Here is a 21606-nt window from a genome sequence, read left to right on the forward strand (position 1 = left end):
GATTGCTTCTTTAAAGGTTTCTTGGGATTTTTCACACGCCTGACCCACAAGACATACCTTTTTGACAAATAAAACGTGCATGTTAATTCCTCGGACAGCAAAAGATGGACCTTCCCGTCCTACAGTAGCTCTGGGTAGGGATTGCTGCACTGATACTCTTCAGTGTGTGGTGGCTAAACACTGACATCATTATTATTATTGAACTTCATGCAGTATTTCTGAAACTGTCAAAGCAGCTTGCTTAAAAATAGCTATGGGAACTAGCAGCTTCACTGCAGCGCAAAGGCAAAATGGTGAGAAGCGGTCGGTACTGAAGGCAGTTGTCTTTATTTTCCCTTTTTGAGTAGGATAAACAAAACAGACCTTTTATCCGTGCCACTTTACACAACTGTGCAATTTTACACATCTTAACGCGCTTCATTTGGGTTCCACTTCAGCAGTTGGACTACATCCCAACCCAGTTATATCCACAGTCCAAAAGAGGAGCTGGAACAGTTGTGCTATTCTGGTTTTTCTTCTTGCTTTGCTTTCATAAAAAACTCTGGCTTGTTGACACACCTGTAAGCCAACAGCTGGGGGAGAATCCCATACATTATGTTCAATATCAGGAAAAACTGTTTCGCTTCTTCAGGGACTCTGTAGATGTAAGGAGTTCGAGCATGAAGAGAAGCACCAATATGGGAAAATTGAGCCTGTGGTGTGTATATAACATATAGATTAAAAGAAAAAAAGGGTAAAGGTGATGGGTATTTTGGAAAGACAGCATAATCTGCATGCAAGGATGCATCTCCAGTAGCATGGTCCAAGCCAGCCCATTCATTCCAGAATTATCCATCATACCTTTGCACAGCAGTATACAAACACAGTCTATACTGAGACCTGCAATTTCCTGCTCCAAGAGGCATAACTGGAGCCATCAGTGGCATGGTAGGAGGTGTCTTTTATGCACCTGGGAGCACTGATCTTTACATCGCCCTTGGCTTAGATGTGATTATTCATGGCCCAGGACCCTTCCCCAGGCCAGTGGCAGCTGGGTGGGTGTCCCTGGGGAGAGCTGCGTGCTCAGCCTCAGCCTCCACGGGGATGGGCTGCAGAAGCCCCACAGACACACACCCACTCACAAGGAAGTTAGAAAGTAGCACCTTGGAAGCTGGGTTAGTTCTGGGTTTGGAGTTTGGGTGGTTTTTTTAAATCTTAAACCCAGCCTTGCAGATTGTGATCCCTGAAGTGCTGGGGGTTTCAGTCAACATCCTCAGCGGCCGGCTCTGGGGCTGGGGGCGGCTCTGAAGGGCAGGCTCAGTTTTCGCTGGGGGCTGGATGCAAGGCTGAGCTCACTGGGGTGAGGTGTATTTTTAGCATAAACAAATATTTAAAGATAGAAGCGTCAGGATAATCACTGCCTTTTGTCTCCATCTGTTACCTGCTATTTCAAGCCACAGCTCATTTACATTAACTATTATGTGTCCAGTTTATTATGTAGTTAGTTAGCAGTGGAGGACATCTGAGAGAATAAACATCAGTTTGATCTTAAGCAGAGCAGGAGAAAGGGGCAACAGGGTTTAAGGAACACAGAGGAACACACAATGGCCAAATGATGTCGTGGCTTCAGCAAGAGTTGCTGTGGACTCACAAAGAACACTGTTCAGCTCACAGCAAAGCAGAAAGTGAAATACGGCGCAGGTGTTTTCATACACACCCCTCTGGCAAAAGGTTAGGCTGAGACCATACATAGGGACAGAAAGGGAAATTGGTTTTCAGGTGATTCTAACCACCTCCACCGATTAGGGAGAGCTGATCTAGCAAACCTGACTCAGGAAATGGAGTAATCAAAGAAATCAAATACAAACACACTTCAGCAGAGTGCCACTTAGCATGTTTCTGTAAATAGCTGTTCCACAGTAATCAGATGTTCAGGAGTGCACTATCAGCAGCCTTTTTACATCAGCCTAACTCACTTTGTCTCTTGCTGCCTGTGTGCTTTCACCTGCCTCGGGCAGGGCAATCTGCACCCCTGCCCAGGCAGCCAGAGGCAGTGCTCAGCAGAAAAGGCCTGTTCTGTGAGGCAGCGCTTTCCCAAGCAGCAGCCACACACCAGCAGCCTTCAGGCAAATCTGGGTCTGCCTGATGTTCACCCACAGGCCAACAGCCCCTTGGTAGTATTTTGGAGCATCTCCTGAAGTGAACAAGATGCTAAGGTACGTACTTCCCTGTGGAGGACAGCAAGGCCTGCCTGTCTCCAAGAGTAGCCAGCTGTGCGTGGCAGTGAATTCATAACAAGTTCATAATAAGCTTTGTCAGAAGGAACTGTAAGGGGCTGCTTCTAAGAGACCCAGAGCTCCCCTAGCCTTCTAGATGCCTTTAAAGATCTAAGCTTTGTTGTGTGGTCTTGCCCCATGCAAGAGTTGGGGCACATTAGTGAGCTTTGATCCTAGTAAAAAGAAGAAGCAGGAACAGTTTGTTCTCTTTGTAGCCTGTGAAGATTTTTTTTACTTGCTGATGATGTACCATGTAATGAAGTTATTTTTTAATAGACTTGTTTTTCAATAGAACACATTGTTGTTTTCCTTTCATTACCAGGGAGGTAATTTAGGATATTTAGGTCTGTTGAAGTCACCTTTTTTTTTAATTATTATTTGATTTGCCTCTCTGGAAATTGTGTTAGGTCTTTAATCTCATGTGGTTCTTTTCCATGACTCTACTTTCCTTCTGCTTTTTTGTTTGTTCCTCCCCCTTTTTTCCCCTCCTTTGGGGCAGGGTGTGTGTTTTAAAAGCAGACCTCTCCCTTGCCATTAGCTCAGTCCTGCTATTCTTTCACCACGGTCTGAAGCAGTGAGAGCAGAGCTGTCACTGTGCCTGTGCTGCCATAAGGCTGGCATTGTGCTCAGTGACAGCAACCTTGAGTGTGCACTGTGACCAGGTCCTCTCAGTGAATAAGCCATTCCTTGGTGCTTTGTTATTGAAACCTCTCTACACAGAGAATTTTGAGGCTCAAACCCCTCACACTTGGCTGAGAAATCAACCAAATGTGATGCTGCAGGTAAAACCTCTAAGGTAGCCTTATCCATTTATCATACAGCCTTTGTTAACCTTGGGGCCTCGGCCAGTCTGCAGATGAGGGCACTCCACACCAGCTGGAAGCTGCCTGGTGTGCTGGATGTGGCCCTGCTCAACTTGACAACTGTGCTTTGTGTTTGCCTGATACTCATTAAGCTGCTTGTCTGAATGAAATATTTGGGGCTGGATTTTTTTTTTACACTGTCTTTTGCCTTTAGCCTAATCACAGGCAATACTTGGAATATCTCCTACCCTGCAGGTAGGAAAACCCTCCAGCTAGGGACAGAGGAGAGCCTGGAAAAAGGGTAGGAGTCCTTCACTCTGTGCCTTCTTTCTAAAACTGACTATAGTCAGGCAAAGACTGTAACTGATTTTGGAGGGGTTGGAGTCTTAAGATCTTAAGAGAGAATAACCTAGAAAAATCTCTTCCTTGGGTTTAGGGTCTCTTGTTAGACCCTAAAAAACCCGACAGGATTAAAGAAAACCCTTGGATGGAGGAATAGAGAAAAATTTGGTACATCTGAGAGGACAGGGAAAGGTGGTGAGACAGGTGGTTTTGGATAGCAGGGTGATGGCTCTTCATCCTTTCTCACATGGCTCACTTACATAGGGAAATAGCAATTTACACAAGTTCAGAGGCTACTGCAGCCCTTTTGTATAATGCAAGTTCCTAGTACTTTAGTCGTGTGATGTTTAAAGAGCTCTTCCAGAAGCTTCAGAAAGTCCAATAAGGGTCATAACCCAGATTTGGAGTCTCAATGTTAGTAACAGAATAATTCAAGCTAAGAGTTATTTATATGTAATTCTGAAAAGCAGTAAATATTTCTCTGTGTGTGTGAAAGGTACTTTCAGAGGTTCTTAGCTGAGATCCATCAAATAGTATTCAGAGACTTGTTTTTGTCAAAGTTACATAACTTCATCATGCTGGAAATAAAACAAAATCATTAAAATCTCCCCATGGCCTGGCTGTAGAAGCAATGCTCGTTCCCAGGGAGCAATGCCCACTGTTTCCATCATTAGAGATTTACCTTTATTGGACTGTGTGCATGACAGAAAGCAAGATATCTTTCAGTAACTACCTATGTTTTCATTATCAGTGACAATGTTTTAACGTGAGAATACAATAGACAAACCTGGAAATGTATAAGAGTACTCAATTCATTGTCATGCACATTTTTATCCAAGGTTGTTCACAGTTCAGAGTCAAATCAATTGAGTCATGCTCAGTTGTGGGATGACTGAAGTTCATTCTGCAGTGCTCTCAAGTAAAAACTCCAAAGAGCCTTCCCAAACTTAGAAACGTTTCTTGAATCAGTATAAAATGGGCACCAACACGGTTCTCTTAATAGATTAGTTTTTGTTAGCCCATGGTTTCTGCTTGTGCCTAGGACAAGCTTTAAAGAGTGAAATGGAAACACTGAGCAGCAGCTCTGGGTTACCATCAGCATTTCTTCTTGCCTAATGTGTAAATCAGCATTTATCCTGAAGTCAAACCTCCAGGGACAACAGAGGGGTTTAGCAAGACTTTAGCAATAAAATGTTGTTGTATTAATCATACAGCAAGGAGGAACAAAGGGCTATTCCAAAAAAACCAAATGTTTGTTGAAACATTTAGAAGTCAGGAAAAAACCCACCAAAACCAAACCAAGCAAACAGAAGTTGCCTCTGATCTGGAAGGCTGAGCTTTCTGGTCAGTCTGCAGGACTGTGATAGCCAGCACACTCAGACTACTAGTTTACTTTTCCTTATGCTGGATAATCTTTGAAGGAGTGGTTTCTTTCCTGACTCTCTGGGGAATTGATGAAACCTGAGTACTCTGTCAGTAGAGAGACATTCCTGATACTGACTTGCCTAATTTAGCTAGCTTGTGCTTTTTTTAGATTAGATTTGGGCCAAACACGGTTGTATGATATTTAAGGTACCTTCTGAGCATCTAAACCCCCTCAATAATATGTTTGCCAGATCCTGTTTTGATATAATTTGGTAATTCAGGATTCTCTATAAACTGTTGATTAAAAAGTCATCTTGTCTGTGATAATTGCTCACAAATGAAAAATAAAATGTCACTCCCCCCATCCTTCCTGGGCACTAAAGCTGGATTGTAGTTTCTATCTGTGACTGTTCTCTTAGGCTTGGGAACAAAGTGTTGGTCTCTGTTTATCTAATAGTGCTACTTGAATTACACCAATTGGTGTGTCCCTGTGTTCTCATTGTTGCTGCAGGATTATGTGTGCATTTTCTGCATTGTGTGGATGCTCCCAGCACATTTCATTTCCTATGTATGGTACAAACCAATTGTCACTCTCTCAACTGTTTGCTGCTCATCTGTATGTCAGGAAAAGTCATTAACTAGTCCCTAATGGGGTTGTTTTTTGTTTCAGTCAGTCGTTCTCATAAGCATCATCACCATTGAGTAATTAACTGCAGTTGTTTAACAGAAGTTTGATTATTGGTCTGCCTGTGGCAACACAGTGCCTTGGTGTTACTGTGGTTTGTGGTCCAGGAGGTTCACAGTGTTGCATCAACATTGTCAATTGATATTGTGTATTTTGTGGGCCTAGGAGGCATTTACTTGCATTTCTATTTTTCAGACTGAGCTAATTGGCCAACACATTACAGAACTGATGTATCACACCTGTTGTATTTGGGGTTTTTTTACATGGTTGACTTAGTTTTGACAGGCTTCCTTCATGGTCTCAGCTAAAGACTGCATGGTGCTTAAAAAGGTTTAAATGAGGCCAATAAAAAGACTCTGCAGAAGGACAGAAGTCTTCTAAAGCAATAATGCAGTCACTAAACACGTAATAGGTTTGATTCTCCCTTAAATTACAGATAGAAAAGGTGGTCTGAGTTACAATGGCATAAAACCTGCATGGGAAGATCAAGCCCTGGGCACCTGATTTGTTCCATTGCTCTCTAGTCATTAACTTGTAATTCAAGAGTGAACACTTAACAAAGAAATACCTGAGCTAGTCCTCCAGCATGTATAAGGGTTAAATCAGGCATCCAGGAACAACCAGGCACCAGCAGGCCATAGAGAGCAACCACGTAGTATGGCACAGAGTAGAACATGTATGCCAGCATCTGCGTTTTAAACAGAAACGTTAGTTGCTTTACAGTGTGAGGGAGATGCATTTAAACATTATCCAGCTGCAGTCTGAGGAGTTGGGACAATTAAAAGCTACACTCCTAGCAGCAGGGATTCCCAGGCCTTTTTGCAGCTATAACTTCTTTGAGGAAAGAGCTTCACACCTGGATGCTGTTGGTTGGTTCCAGCTACTCTAAGGCCTCCACTAATATTTATGGCTGTTGTCTCTTTGCCCCATCCAAATCCACCTCAGCCCACAACATGTTTCCTACTCTTGCCATCTTGAGCATGTCAATAAGGATGGCTTGACCTAACTTGGTGTCCAGCACAACATGGGTGTCTTTCTCAAACTCCATTGCAGTTTCTCTGTTGGGAGGTATGAAATAGACCCAAGCCACCCCTTCCCTAGAAGGAACAGGTCCAGCAGACATACACGGTTTCTGCTCATTGCCTCACTGTCCCCACACAGCAGGCAGGGTTGCAAAAGTATGACCACCTTGCAAATACTACAGAAGTAAAGCACAAGGTCCCCTCCTCTGCAATGCTGCTGTAAATAGGATTTGTACAAAGTGTCGTGTCTTAAGGAGTCTGTTACTGGTGACAGAAGCATAACATGAGCTTAAGGAGCTCAATCCTACTACACCCCTTTTTGCTCCACTATTCCAGACACTTTAAAGCATGCAGATCTGTTTCATGGACTATATTAAAGAAGCCTGAGTGATTAGGGTGTGTAACTTTAGGTGACTGATTTGAGTTTTGAGGTGACTGTTTAAGTTGTCATGAACAAACACTTCCCTTATTGACCTCATCATCTGTGAAACTCGTGGCTTCATCTTTGTGCCAGTTACTAAATCACTTCTCAAAACCATACACTCCACAGTCAGTCCTTTACCTGAAGCTTAGGATATGCAGCAGGATCTTTTATATAAGGCTCTTGCAGTTGGATGTAGAGCCGGCAGAGCTCAGCAGGGCAGTCCAGAGCAATCTAGGAAGAATTGTTAAGACTTCTTGTCAACAAAGTATTTGCTCTAAAACAAACCAACATGACACCCATTACCACAGCCCTGCAGACTCACTAGGGGCTGCAGCACTGCCCCCCAGGAGGCTTGCTCACAGTCTATTGCAAAGGTGATCCATTTGATCACCAATTGAAAAGCTGAAATGCAGCCTCCTCTCATCTCCAGCCCAGAGGGTTTGTGAGGAAATGCTTACAGCCTGCTTTAAAGATTCTGACTGGAAGAGAACTCAGACAGTTGGCTCTGCTGTAGCAAAAGCATAATTGCTATTGATTTGCTCTGTCAAACAGACTTTGATCTCAGCAAATGAACTTTCCAATGGAAAATTGCTTAATCAGTGGGAACAGCAGGTTAAGCACCTGGTTTTAGGAGAGCAAGCTGTGAATGCAGTTCAGAAGAGTTGCATTGTGGCAAGGTAACAGTGCAGAGCAAGGCAGAGACAGAAGTAACTTAATAGATATATATACTTAGAAGACAGTAGCAAAGGAAAGATTGCTGTATTTTACATTCCTCTAGCAAGAACAAAGTTCCCAATGAACATGAAGACAGACCTGGTTACAATAGTAGTTCCACTTCATAGCAGCCCTTAAAACTACTACAAAAAATATTATTCTAAAATGAGGTAGCAATCTGTGTCAACAGCTGTCAGTGTTCCATGGCAAGGCATTGTTGATGCCTACATTACAGGACTGAGCACTAAGTTTTGCACAACTTCATGTGTATTTGTTGTGCGACTTCAAGGGGGAATTCACAGATTTTCAAGCAGTGGATATTCCTCACTGTTCTTTTCCAACATGGGCATTCAAGAAGCAGGTCTGAGTGACTCCAGTGGGTTGTGTTTTATCAGGTTCTTTTACAAAATCATGGTTACTGCAGCTTTCACAGAAATGTCCACCTGATCTCTGTATGTATAAGCAAGGCCAGTATGCAGGTTCTCTTTGGTAAAGGAAATAGATAAGGAAATGACTACACTCAAACTCACTAAAAAAATCCTCTGAGAAATGAAGAAGTGGGATTGCAGAACCAAGTTAGATGCTAGAGCATGAGATTAACAATTCCCACAGAGCAATTACAGGTAAAACAGCTGATTAACCTTCATTAGTGGTGCTCTGCAATAGTGTCACCTATAAGAAGTAAAGCAGTCAGGGACAAGTTAGAAGAACAAAAATTCTTTTCCAGAGGCATGTTTTCAGAGAAACAGCTCTAAATGACTTGAATGTGAGCAACTGAACTACAGAAGAACACTCCATTCTAGGTAAATAAAATGTTGCTTGGGTACTTACCATCACCTCTTACTTGAATTATTCTAGAGAGGATCAGATCTACAAACCAAGCAAGCAGGCTGTTTCTAAGACACCTGAACATTTTTGCTCTGCTCACCTAATGATACACCACTTCCCTTCTGCTTAAGACAGAAAACACTTTAGAGCTGATGAAGGACCAGATTTACCTACTACAGGATTTATCTGCTTCAAGCAGATTCAGTACTGATTCATTCTCTCAGAAACTTTAATTCAATCAACTAGGCTTAAAAAGCAAACATCCCTTTTTCAGTTCAGCTCTTGGTAAGTAGAAGCAACATGTGACCTTCAAATAACATGGAGAAATATTTTCTTCAGGTGGAAATGTTCTCCTCTGTCTCACACAGAGAAAATTAACTTGGTTTCCCATATGATTTTAACTATGCACCTCTGTCTAGAAAAACAAGAATACAGATTGAATTTAGTTGGTTTGTCTCCATTTTTCCAGGCCATAAATGTTAACATCAGATCAATGAAAACAGCTTTAGGCCATGTTGAGCTGCACTTGGGATGTCAGTTAGTCTTCTGATAGTGCACCTTCTTTTGGAAAATATACTTTAGAGAGGGCAAAATGAAGGAGCCAAGCACCACTAATTATCATAAGCAATTTGCCCTTCTTATATCTGAAGCCTATTTCAAGCCTGAAAGTCACAGCATTTCCCTTGACCAAAATGTACATGCTTTTCACACTGACACAATGATTTCACATTTTAAAATGGGGCTGAAAATTAAAAGCCAGAATATTAAAATATCTTCAACTTACCATGCCCCTAAATATGCAAAACCCCGTGGCTAGAATGAGGTATGCAGCTAACATTAGATCTAGTGGTCGTCTTAAGAGTCCTTTCTTCTGCACTTCCTGAACCACCTGCAACACAGAATGTGTTCAGTAAGTACATCCCAGTTCCACATGACGTGTTTTTAACTCCAGATCAGTCACTACAAGAAGGGTGAGGGGTGAAACGTTACAACAGACACAGTTAGCTCTGAGTGACATTACCCTATTCATCCACTGATTTCAGAGACAAAGATTTCAACATCTAAAAAGGTGACTTCAGACTCCTGGATGCAGTGAGGAAAATTAATTGGAATAAACTCTAGAAATGAATGGATCCAACTGAAGCCACTTCAATACAGATTATAGTTCACTTTCAAAACAGTTTAAACCAAATGAACACTGACTCTCCAATCATGTCAGGCTTTAAAGCAGCATGATTAACTTCTTCAAAGTTGTCCTTTATGAATGGAATGAATTCATTTTCCTGTGATTTTTGTCTCACACATTTCAGGTCAAATCTAATACCTTTTTGTTAAAGGACTGTTGGGAAAGACAGCAAAATGAGGGTTCATCTCATCATTAACAGTGAATGGTGGTTTTCAACAGCCTGTGACACCACTGAAATTAATGGAATGTCACTGGTATAAAACAAAAGCTTTTCTGTGGCCAGCTGAGCTCTCTGCTGAGTTCAGGGAGCAAATCATATGTATTAATATGCAGTGCAAAAGTAATCGACTCTGTGTGTGTGTGTGTATAGATACAGAGTGTGTGAAAATTCCTCCTTTCATTTGCTCTGGATTCCCCTGCCAGGCACTGAAGCACTTCTCAGCATCTGGATCTGATCTGTCTGTACATCCTTTCTTCAGCCTTAGAACAGGAGTCTCCCCACTGCCCCACACAGATAGTGAAGGGTGTATAGAGATCTAATGTAGAAGTTGGCTTGGAGAAACCAAAGTTATCTGTCTACACAGCAAAATTTACAAGACCCATGGAAATAATTAAAGGTACACTTTCAGCACAACATAGTCACAGCCAAAATTATAAGCACATCAGAGTATCTTTCTGTAGTTCAGAGGGAAAACTTCCCCATTTATGTGAGTTACTCATTTCCTCTTCCTTTTTATTAGCCGTGTGTTGGCATGCAGAGAGCAAAAGAAAAACCTGATTTCCTTCCTGTTATACACTTGTGGAATTGTCTCCAAAGCACAAAACAATAATTCGGATGTAGAGGCACAGTTAAAAGCACTCAGGATCCAGATAGTCACAATAAAGTTATTGAAAGAGGAGAACCAGTCTTGCAAGCACAATTCCTGAGTGAGAACTGCAAGACCTGCACTGTAGCTTAACAAAAATAAGCCTACATTAAACACATAGGCCAAACCTCTCATAAAACTATTTCCTTGGTTTTTTTCCCTTTTAAAGGATCTTTTTCAGACTAAAAAAAGAAAAAGTGGCCCCTTTGTTCCTCAAACACAAATAACAGGTCTGTCTGGGCAGAATGGTGTCACTTCACAGCATTTAAACTACTAGTGTTGGAATGTTTATAAGATCAGCTGCAAAGAATGTCTATATTCTAATATGTATTCCTATGAAACACAAAGGCCTCTCATGGCTGCAGAGTTGAAAGTCAGTTGTGGATGTAGCCTGTACAAGGTTAATGGAAAGTTTGAGGGCTGATGCACTTTCTTTCCACTTCTTGTCCAAGTATGAAGCTTTTATATTTATATATATATGTACACATACAAATATACACATAAAACTTCCACATAATACTAGTAGAAACAACCTTTGGTGCAGTATGAGAGTGTGATGTTGCCAAAGTACAGAAAACTCACACCTTTTTTGTCCATGCAGACAAAGTGGAAACACAAAGCTTACAGAAAAAAAAAGCAGAAGCAAGAATTTGAAAGACATTTTGCTGACAGACCTCAGCTACATACCAGATTTGTACCCCTCTTTTACACAGCAAAGTCAGATCAACACATGCTAAAATGATTTATGTGTTAAGTACACTGGCCTATGTGGAGTAGAGATGACAGGTTTCCCCTTGAACTCTGCATGGATCTCCCCAACCCTGCCCTTTGTTTTGTGTAGCAAGGAAGTGTGCAGACATGCTTTGCCATTGCTCTCACTTTCAGGAAAAAAAAAAGCTTTCCAAAACTTCTGAGAGGCTGCTTGCACGATCAGTTTTAAGGAATCAGAATCATCTTGTGTGTTGTCCATAGAGGTCCATCTCTTCACAACTCATGTGTAAACCTGAATGTATGTGTATTAATTCTGTTCATGACTTTTAAAAGACATGAACCTTTGCTGAGCTGATATACTTGTAGATAAATCTGCTGGGCTTTGTGAATACTCTGGCACAGATCAGCTTGACGGTGAGAGCAGAACTCCACTCCTCTCCCATGCACCCACATCTATTAGAAAACACCCAAAACTTGATTACCTCTTCTCTGTGTCAATTTGGCTGGTTTTTAACCAGCTAGTTTATAACAGAATCACAGCAATAGATACTTTGGCCAACAGAATATACCTTGCTTCCATTGCTCTCATGTAAGTGTTTGTCTATATACTTGCACTATCATGTTTAAAAGCATCATTACATTTTCTTTCTAAACCTTTTAATACCAACTCTGAATAAAGAGAGCTAAAAACCAGTTCAATCTTACAGCTAATTGCAAATGTTCTAATGAAAGACAACTAAACATTTTCAGAATTTACAACGTTTAGCTAACTATTAGTAGCATTATACATAATTATCTCCTGGAAACAACACTTAATATAGGACCGAATAAGAAAAGTTCATGAATATAGCTAACATTTGAAGGCATAAACAGTTACTGAATCCTGCTATTTATGCTCAGATATGGAGCATAAATTAGGTGTGAAGATAAAATACTGCTAACAAAAACCAACTTAGGAAGGGTAGGAGGCCCCAGTGAAAAGAATTAAGGCTTCTTCTATGACCTTCTGAACAAGGCAGTTTAGATTTACGAGAAAGGACAATGTTAAACTACCAGATCACCAGCTTTCAATGCACTCTCTTTTTGAAACAGAATTTAAAAATTAAGCTTCTCTGCAATAAATAGCAAAGACAAATATTAAACCTGACAAGCAGTTTAGCTCCTGATAAGCACACCGTGGCTATATTTCAGCAGGCAAGCAGTCCGTCCCATGTTTTCCAAACCAGTAATTTCTGTGGTGTTCTCAGCACTAGGAAAACAAACTGAAACTTTTATCCATCCCTCCATGCAAAGGCTCTCACAAATATATATGGCAAAAATTGCCCTCACTACCTTTAACTACACTTAACTTCTCTACCCTGATGACTCTAAAGAACGCGTTTCTGGCCAGAAAAGTGACAACTGTAAGTAAATCACCTGTCAAGTTGCTTTGGGATGGGACATGTGGTTTCCTACATGCCTATGCAGGAGGGCAGAAGAGGGTTTGGCACCAGAAATCTCCCCCACTTTGCCTTTCATAGTGATTTACCCTAAAAGTTGTGGCTCTGTAGCAATTCTTCAAACTTCAGGAGATATGAACATCTGTCTACACCTCTCTTTCCTACTGAAGAATCATGGATGGATGGCTGAATGTTATCTTTCTGGAAAAATCTGTCAGTGCATCATCTGCTGTTATTCTATGTCATGGGCTACACCACTTGCACATTGGCTGCCTATTAGCTATGGAACAGGAACGAACTCCATCTGTGTATCTGTGTCTGTGCTTTCAGCTGCAGAACTGAACCTGACTGAGACTCAGGAGCTCTTGTGATGCAAAAACATTGATTGATGATATTACTTACAACTGATATGGTGTGCTGTGCCAATAAACTGGCTTGCATATAGCAACAAAGAGTTACAGATCTGTGCATTGTATTGCAGGGATTTTTTTATTTTGGGGGTTTTTTAATGTAAAACAGTGCATTAATCATTACTGCATGTTTGATTCATCAGTTTATCTTACTACAGCCCAGCTACTAAAGTTAATCTTACCACAGCCCAACTGTTAAATTCAAAGGCAAAGGTCTGAAGAGTTTTCTGTAAACATTACTTTTACAGATTTTTAAAAACCAAGTGTGTAAATACATTTCCTATCAGGTGTGGATCATGTCTAACCTGTAAAATCCAGTATTGCAGAATGCAGGTAGGAAAAAAACATTAAATTACATGAAATCTGTAAGTCATATGCAGAACAAGACTTTGCTGCAAAGCTTCTCTAAGGATTTTTTGGTCCTTTATGAAGCTGGTATATGTCAGTATTTTCATCAGCTAAGAAACTGAAACAGTCAGAAACTGAATAGAGGGTAGCAACATCCTTACACCCAGAAGTGTTTTCTTTATGCCACCACAATGACATGGTCTTGCAGTACAGATATTTTTACAGGGTCTAACACAGCCAGCAATTGTCATAGCAGTGAACAGTTACAGTACATTCCATGCTCACTGAGGGACCTATAAAAGTCAGTAGAAATAGCAAGCACACTGCAGTTTTCCTAACAGGAGCCAACACTTAAATACAATAAGATTACCTTGACTGGAGCATCATGAGTCACTGATGGCTGGTTATAAATTCGGAACCCAGCCCATATGGGAAGGCAAATATATGGTACACTTAAGAAAAAAGCAGGACACACTTTTGTTCCGTATTTGCCTGTTTAAAAAAAGAATTATGAGATGTATGAGAATTTGTAGGCTGTGTTGCAGAAGAGTTAAAAAATAGCCTCTGTAATATCAAACCTGAAGCAGCTATGCAAAGGTAAACACAAAACATTAGAAATCAGGGTTAAAGCAACACACAAATCTTGTTGATAATCATGTGCTCAATAGTGGCAGAGTCACAGGGACACAGAGCCTATCAGACAAGAAGCCATTTCAGAAATTAGGGCATATTTAAGGGACAGGAAACCACTTCCATCATTCTGCACCAGATAATCCTGTAGGATGGGACAGCTTTGAAATCTCTTAGTGGAACCTACTTCAAACAGAGACATCTTCCTTTAAACGATTGAAAAAAATGAATGTATCAAATTTTTAAGATCTGCATTTGTTTTCCAAAGTCTTGATTTCTCCCACAGGCCTGTATTAACACTTGAGGACAGAACGAAATCAGAGAGCTATCCTCAGCTTGGGTCAATCAGGAGAATCTGTATCTTTTACACTGGCTACTCTCTCTGTCAGAAAGAAAGGCAGCAGGCCAAGTTTCTTGGCCTTCCCTAAGAGAAAGAGGAGAAGACATTGTCACATTAAATCTGCTGATTGTTTTCTCTGTGGTGCATGTGTATATATAAGGGAGGGAACAGGACTGGCCCAGGGCTGCACGGTGAGTATTTCTCCTCTATCATAAAAAGCAGGGCCAGAGCGAGCTTTTCAAAAGCTGTCTACAGAATTTGGACACAACAGGTGTTCAACTGAGGAAAAACAGGTCCAACTTGGCATCAATTTCAGGTTTGCTTTTAGGAAATCTTTTATTGAGGGAGGTGGCACTCAAAGGACCGTTTGCCAAGAATAGTGATGTAAAACTTCTTATTCCAAATCCCATCCTCTGAGCAGCACAGCTCTGCTCTGATTTATGTCAGAAATCTAGGAATGTTAAATCTGTTTATTGCAAATCAAATAACTTCCAGATTTCACTTTTAAAAGTGATTTGGATGCCTCTTATAAACTGCTGGTAAGATTTCTATTTTTATGATACTAGGAGACAGTTATTGTCTCATTGCTTAAATTAAACCTAGTTTGGATCTTAAAGCCTTATGGGTATAACAAAATACAATACTTTTTTCCTTGAGAGCAATGTAAATTGAAAGAGATTTTATTTCTTCTCTCTCTATCTTCCCTTCTTCATATTTAAATTTCATATCTTTTAATATCTTGCCTCTCTTTACTGATATTCCTATAATTCCTCTTTCATATTATTACAGAAAGGAAACAATACTGCAGTAAAATATACACAGCCTAAAGCTGAATTTACATGTTTCATGGGAAGAAGTTAGTCATATAAATTATGTCCTTACCTACAATGTTTCCAGGCATAAAGACAATGATGCTCATGATAATGGAACCTAGCCAGTAGAGGCCAATGGTTCTATAGCTTTGTCTGTTTAAGAAAGAAAACAAGGACATAATTATTGCACTGTTCCTAAAAAATTCCCTACCGCAGTCAAATCACTCTCAAATAGTATACCAATTGCCATGGTTATATCTTAGTAAGTAAAGGTTTTTATATCTGTACCAAAAGTAACAGTGGATTCTCGCCTCTGAGAGGGAGCTCTGGGGAATCCTGCATTTATGTGTGAGAAGGTTATCATATGACCAGTACAGGATTTGTGCACGCTCAGTTATTTGCCATTATGCCACTCATCTGAAGGCTGACTGCTTGATTTTGCACATCACAGGTTGTACAAGGCTATAAAATAATTAATTAATGATTCATTTCATACTGTTAATGCTTCTATTACCAGCAGGTACATTAGCCTCTGGAATTTAAGTACTTTTCTCATACTCTAGATTCAAGAGCAAGAAACATAAGAAGATCTAGAAATAACCATCTTCTCTTGAACTGCATGCCACTCTTTAACACAGATGAGAGATCATCATGATGCTAATCAGTATATTATTCCTATCAATATGTCATTTGAAAAAAAGCCCATGGTTTTACACATGCTTTTAATGTGCATCATCTTTAAGCTTTCCTTTCAACTAACACAAAGCAAACAGATGGGCTGTCTGCTGCAGGGTGAAGAAGACAAGACTACAGCTGAATGTATTTGCTGGGTTTGTTCAGCTGAGAGAAAGGGTAACTTGGTGAGGGTACAACTCCTGAAACTAATGAATTGTTAATAGCATTGCTTTGGCCTAAGACATGAGAAGTCCTGAAAGAAAAATCTAAATACTGCCCAGAAAACAAAGCCTTGTGTAGGTTAAATGAGACTGCAAGTAATGTACACCGTTTGCAGATCAAAATTACTTACTCCCATGCAATAGCTGCCACCATCAACAGATACATCAGATAATGAACAGAGCCATCCCAATAGCAGATCACATGGCCATACGCAGTGTTCAGATATGGTTCACCCTAGGGAACATCAATTTTAAGAGATGGAACAAATAAAGACATATTTAGCCACCTTGAGATCTAGAACAGTATTGAATATATTGGTATCAAGGTATAACCTTGTAAGGTCCAACTCATTTCATGCTAAAGTTCATGGAATCTTTTCAGTGACTTCAGTGACTTTCAGATCAAGCTCTTACCGAGCTATTTTTGGTGGATGTTGATATTCAGCAGCCAACAGATTCTGCTGACTAAGTAGCTGGCATCATCGTTTTTTAACTCTACTTTAATTCCTTTTAGTAAAGTGATTAGGCAAAAATAAAGGAGCAATTTTATTTCCTTCTTGGTAACACATTTAGGTAGTGCAGTACTCCTCTGCTCCTGCACACCATCTAAGGCTTTCTGCAAACACCTATTCAGTTCCCATAGAAGTTACTATAGAAGAGTGTTACTTAAACCTAAGTGAAATACCACTGGAGCCTGAAAGGCATGCTGCTTTTCCCAAATGAGCCAGTGATTTCAAGTCAGTGAAGGTTTTGTCCAGAACAATAATAAATAGGTCAATGACTAAATCTAAGGTGACTCTTCTGAACATGTAAGTGGCTATTTTTCTATGACAAGCAATACACTAAGTTATTTAAAGGTTTTGTTTACATTTGTAAGCTGAACAATTGTTTACCTCTCTCAAGTAATGAGTCATGAATCCATCAATAATTCCATCTTGTTCCAGTCCAATTATTAAATTCACTACACTGGTAAAGGCAAATACAGCATAAACTGTAATAAGATAAGGGGGGGGGGAGAAAATCATTAATAAAGATTTGGAATCACAGAGTTGCTTCACAGTCTGATAAATTCAGCTGGGTAGAGATCTATTGAACTAGATGCACCTACTTTGAGGTCACAGATTTTTAACACACAATATGATGTTCCCACATAGCTTGGTATTTTTTAATTAGTGGTTAGTCAACAAAGTTCTTAGGAATGTGAAATTCCATAGAGCTGTAGGCACAGCCTCCATGGAAAGTCGGTGTCTGTGGAAAGGACTATGTAGCCTTTCAAAAATCTTGGTCACATGAAGTATACAACCTTGACTGCAGTCACCTCCTGGAAAGGAGAAAGGACGACACAAAGGAGACAGAAGGGGAAATGGGGCTTGCCATTTTTGGAGGTGAGCAGGGCAAACTGCATTAGGGACAGCAGCCTGTAGGAGACCTATCTGGCAAGCTGGCAAGTCGCTCTTTTGAGACAGGAAATTTATTTGCAGTGGGTTTATGTTATTTATTTCCTTTGACTTTGGTGTGAACAGAGAGTTCCCGGCCTCACACAGAACACCGGCAACACACGCCTACAAGTTGTAAGGAGGAGGAAGAGAGGGCAAATACAGGTGGTCTGTGTGCTGCTTTGGCCATGGGCCCATCTTGTAAAATTTAAAAACACAGCAGTGCTTTTACTTCTAGAATTTTGCTATAAGGTAATCTAGATCTAAGGTTGCCTTTTAAAACATAACCATTATCTCCATTCTTTTATGGCAGAGCATCAATGTTTGCCCAAGTCTGCAGGCAACCTGGGCCAGGGGTTAGGGTGGTTTGATCTTTCTTATATATCACCTGGGTGAGTTAACACAGAAGCCTAACAAAAATGTGAGGAAGAACTAAGCCATGGAAGCAACTGATCCAACAGATCCAAAAATCCCACGAGTCTGCTCAGGATGAGATGCTTGTGAGAGGTTCACTGTGGTGCTCAAGTTTTCTACAAGGAGGATCTTAACAGAGCAGGTATGACAGTACTGCAACCACTTTCACAGCCTAACTTGAATGTTACTCTTTTCCAGCAGAAAGCCTGGCTCATCTCTAATTGAGATCTCCTATTTAAGAAGAATAAAAAGGTCCAAAAGAAGCATTATTTCTCCTCTTTTTCCCCCCAGCCTTTCCTTCTTTCTTGGCTCCTTAACACCTCACCAGACTGTGTTCTGAAGCCATGACTTAAATGTTCAATCTTGAAATAACTGTCATCACTTACATAATTTAACACTTTCCGAATTTAACTTCATTGTTACCGAGACATACCATAAAACAGCGGGTCTTTGGGTGGTTTTCTTTTGACAAGAACATGAGCCAACAGGGCAATAAAAACCAGAACCAGCAATCCAACTGCAACGGTTACCCAGGAACTGTAACAGTATTGAAACAAAAAAGAATTAAAGAGAAAGAGACAGAATTTTGCTCCTTCAGCTTTTCTCACCAGCTGTCCTCAAACACACATGCTCTTAAAGTAACTTTTAACACTTCAAAAGAATGTTTTTAAGAGGCAGTCCATCACACAAGTCTGTAGTGGTACTCATTTTATAGCTTTGCAGAATTTATGTGCTTGTCTTTTCAAATGTGATCATCCAAAAAAAGAATATACAGAAATAGCAAGATAAACAAGATATGCAGGAGTCTAGATTTGTCTGACTAAAATCAGTTTTCATACTGGGGTTGGCAAAAAAAGTATGGAAAACTTAAAAGGCCAATGAGAGGTGAAAGTCACAGAGAGATTTCAAGGCCGAAAAGAATCGTTAGGGACATTTAACGTAACCTCAGCAATAAATTACCTCCTCAGGAAATTACATATTCTCAAATAAGCCACTTCAGTCCCACGGAACAGGAATGCCACTGTGGAGCACCTATGACAGATCTAGGTTTAATTTCCAGTTTGGGAAGTGCTACCAAAGGTCCCTCCAGCCCTATAAGGCAGAATGGCTTGGGGCGGTCAGTAATTGACGCAGGTGGGCTCTGCAGAAAAGACCTCTCTGAAAAGAGGGGCTATAATGTTACTGCATGTAAAGTGGTGGTGGAGGAAAGCACAGAAATCTTTGTCATAAAGCAAATTTGTCTCTTCCACAAGAAAATACAAGTTAAGAAAATCAGTTTGAAATTGGTTTGTAGCTCTAAGTGTGTAAATTGTATTTAGTTCTGTTTGAAACAGACTCTTCACTTTTCTGCTTGTGTAGTGGGGTGGGGAAAGGAGGGGTAAGTCAGGTAAAGTCCAGAAGCATAAGCTAAAAATACCTGGTACACGATTTTATACATAGTACCACTCTGTGTGTCAAGAAAACAGTGTACAAACAACTAACACTACGACAATTGCAGCCTTAGTAAAGCTCGACCTAAAATTAGTGCAAAGATCAAATATTTCAGAATATATACACACATACTTTCTGAGTGAGGATGAGCAGTACTAACTCGTTGATTTATTTTATGGTTTGGATCTTCTGCTAGTCTGTTTTTACAGTGATGAATTTCTTCATACCATTACAGCTGTTAATATTGCAGTGACTTTTCACTGCAGTCTATCAGTTGAAATAAATACTGGCAATGAACCAAGTAAGTCGGCATGTGTTATTCAGCATTTCTCTAGCAACGAGAAACAAAAAATTAAGTTACCAGCCATAAGGAGGAAAATGAGGAAGGAACAGATGTGGCAAAGCCTTAAAAACACAAAGCAAATATTTGTGCAATAAAGTTGCAAACCCCCCTAGGCTGCGGGATCACAAAGTACCACACGGACCTTTAAGCACCTCGGGTTTTCCATGAGGAATGACCTTTCTTTTCTAGACCTGCAGTTTATCATGGGATCCTATTTTTTTGGCAGAGCGAGGGCATATGGACATTTTCAGCGAAGACTCGCAAGTCCTACGGGGTGCCCGAAGCGTGCGGCTCGGGAGCCTTCCGCGGCCGGTGCATTTTTCCACTCCTCTTTAAACAGAAGTGGACTTTGTGAATACCCTGACAGTGGGGGCAGCGGGAGGCCGCCGAGCCCCGGGACAGCCTCCAGCGCCCGCGGTCGCCGGTCGGTGCGGGCTCCCGCGGGGCCCCGCGGTACCTCCCGGGCTGGTCCGTCCGCTCGGCGGTATCAGCCAGCCCCGGGCCGAGCCACGGGCTGAGCCGAGCTGCGGGGACGCCGGGACACGCTTCAGGTGATGCGAACCCGGCAGTTCTGAGGGTCCTGGGGCGAGCGGCCAGGCTGGGCTCCCCAGCCAGGAGCCCCGCTCGCCTACCCCCGGTTGCATCCCGGCGCGGCTCCCGTTAGACGACGCGGGCGGGATCCGGGAACGAGCCTCGGGTCTCACGCCCAAGCCGCTTCCTCGCCGGCGCCCGAGGTGAGGCGAGGCCCGACCCGCACCCTCCGCCGCCCCACTCCGCTTCCCGCCCCGTCCCGCTCAGCCCCGCGATCGCAGCTGCCCCTCTCCCTGCGCCGCCGCTAAAAATACCCGCGGGACGTCCCCGGCCGCCCGGCTCCGCTCCCTCTGCCCTGCCCGCGGGCCGGCAGCCGGGCTCGCCCGCCTCACCTGCCGCCGGCCGCCAGGCAGTTGAAGAGGTACGTGACGGGGATGGCGGTGAGGGAGAGGACGAAGACGCCGGTGGCGGCCGAGGCGCTCATCCCCGCGGCGGGAGGCGGCAGCCGCGCTCTGCGCCCCCGCGCGCGCCGCGCCGCGCCCTGTCCGAGGCGCCGCCTCGCCTCGGCCCTTCACGCCCCGCCGAGGGCCGCGCGCCCGCCCGCCGCCCCGTCCCGTCCCGTCCCGTCCCGCCCCGCGCGGGGAAGCGCGCCCGGGGAACCGCGGCGGCGGCGGGACCGTGGGCGCGGGGCCGTCGCGCCGGGGCAGCACCGCGGCGGAGAGGAAGGGGCTCCTCGGCCAACCGCCGGCCAACGGCAGCAGCGGAATACCAAGTAGCTGCTGTAACAGTTAACTCCGGCGTTGGGAAAGAGGCTTCGCGGGTTAATTATTGACCGACGCGAGAAATGGCAGGTGGATGCGGCCGCGTGCGTGATGGCTCTTTGGAAGCATTGCGTTTTGGTGGAAGGTGATAGACGGGCAAGAGGTTCCCTTGGTCAGACTAGTGCAGGAGTCTTTAAGAAACCTGTAAGAGAAAACTGTGCATCTCTTTTTGCATAGGAATTTAGCTGGTTCCTTAAGAACAAAGACGTCAGATTTTTTAAAAGGTTTTAATTGCGACTTGCCTTTTCCGTTTAAATGTCAAAAAAGCCCTCAAAAATTAGGCATATGTTTGAATTTATCCAGCAGCGGGGTTTTTTTCTGGCTTCAAACTGTTTAGACATGACTATCAACACCAAACTGTTGTTTTGCAAACAAAGGTGGAATGAATTTCCTGCCCAAGGCAAACAAATGAAAACCACTATTCCTAGAAGTTATCAAGCATTCAAATCCATTTGCAAGAGAGAATGATCATCCTGGGTTGCTTGAGGAAACACAGCAAATGCGTTTCTCGCGTGCCAGACAAGCTCCTTCTGGTAGAGATCAGGAAGTATTAA

General features: G+C 42.2%; 1 protein-coding gene across 1 annotated transcript; it reads right to left on the bottom strand.

Annotated features, from left to right (window-relative positions):
• Positions 1-308: 308 nt before the first annotated feature.
• Positions 309-20757, bottom strand: TM6SF1 (transmembrane 6 superfamily member 1). The gene is made up of 10 exons (XM_062000680.1): positions 20624-20757; positions 18360-18463; positions 16970-17067; positions 16208-16311; positions 15251-15333; positions 13769-13890; positions 9223-9327; positions 7035-7127; positions 6019-6138; positions 309-692 (listed from the first exon to the last, which is right to left on the bottom strand). The coding sequence occupies exons 1-10, from the start codon at positions 20713-20715 to the stop codon at positions 501-503; spliced, it is 1113 nt and encodes a 370-aa protein (XP_061856664.1). The 5' UTR covers positions 20716-20757; the 3' UTR covers positions 309-500.
• Positions 20758-21606: the final 849 nt, after the last annotated feature.

This window comes from Colius striatus, chromosome 7 (assembly GCF_028858725.1).
Source record: "Colius striatus isolate bColStr4 chromosome 7, bColStr4.1.hap1, whole genome shotgun sequence".
In the NCBI taxonomy this organism is placed as follows: Eukaryota; Metazoa; Chordata; class Aves; order Coliiformes; family Coliidae; genus Colius; species Colius striatus.

Coding starts and splice junctions, on each gene's coding strand:
- TM6SF1 (XM_062000680.1), bottom strand. CDS start 20,715: ATGAGCGCCTCGGCCGCCACCGGCGTCTTCGTCCTCTCCCTCACCGCC. Junction 9,328..13,768: donor CTCATGATGCTCCAGTCAAG/GTAATCTTATTG, acceptor TCTGTGTTGCAG/GTGGTTCAGGAAGTGCAGAA. Junction 7,128..9,222: donor TTTGCATATTTAGGGGCATG/GTAAGTTGAAGA, acceptor AATTCTTCCTAG/ATTGCTCTGGACTGCCCTGC.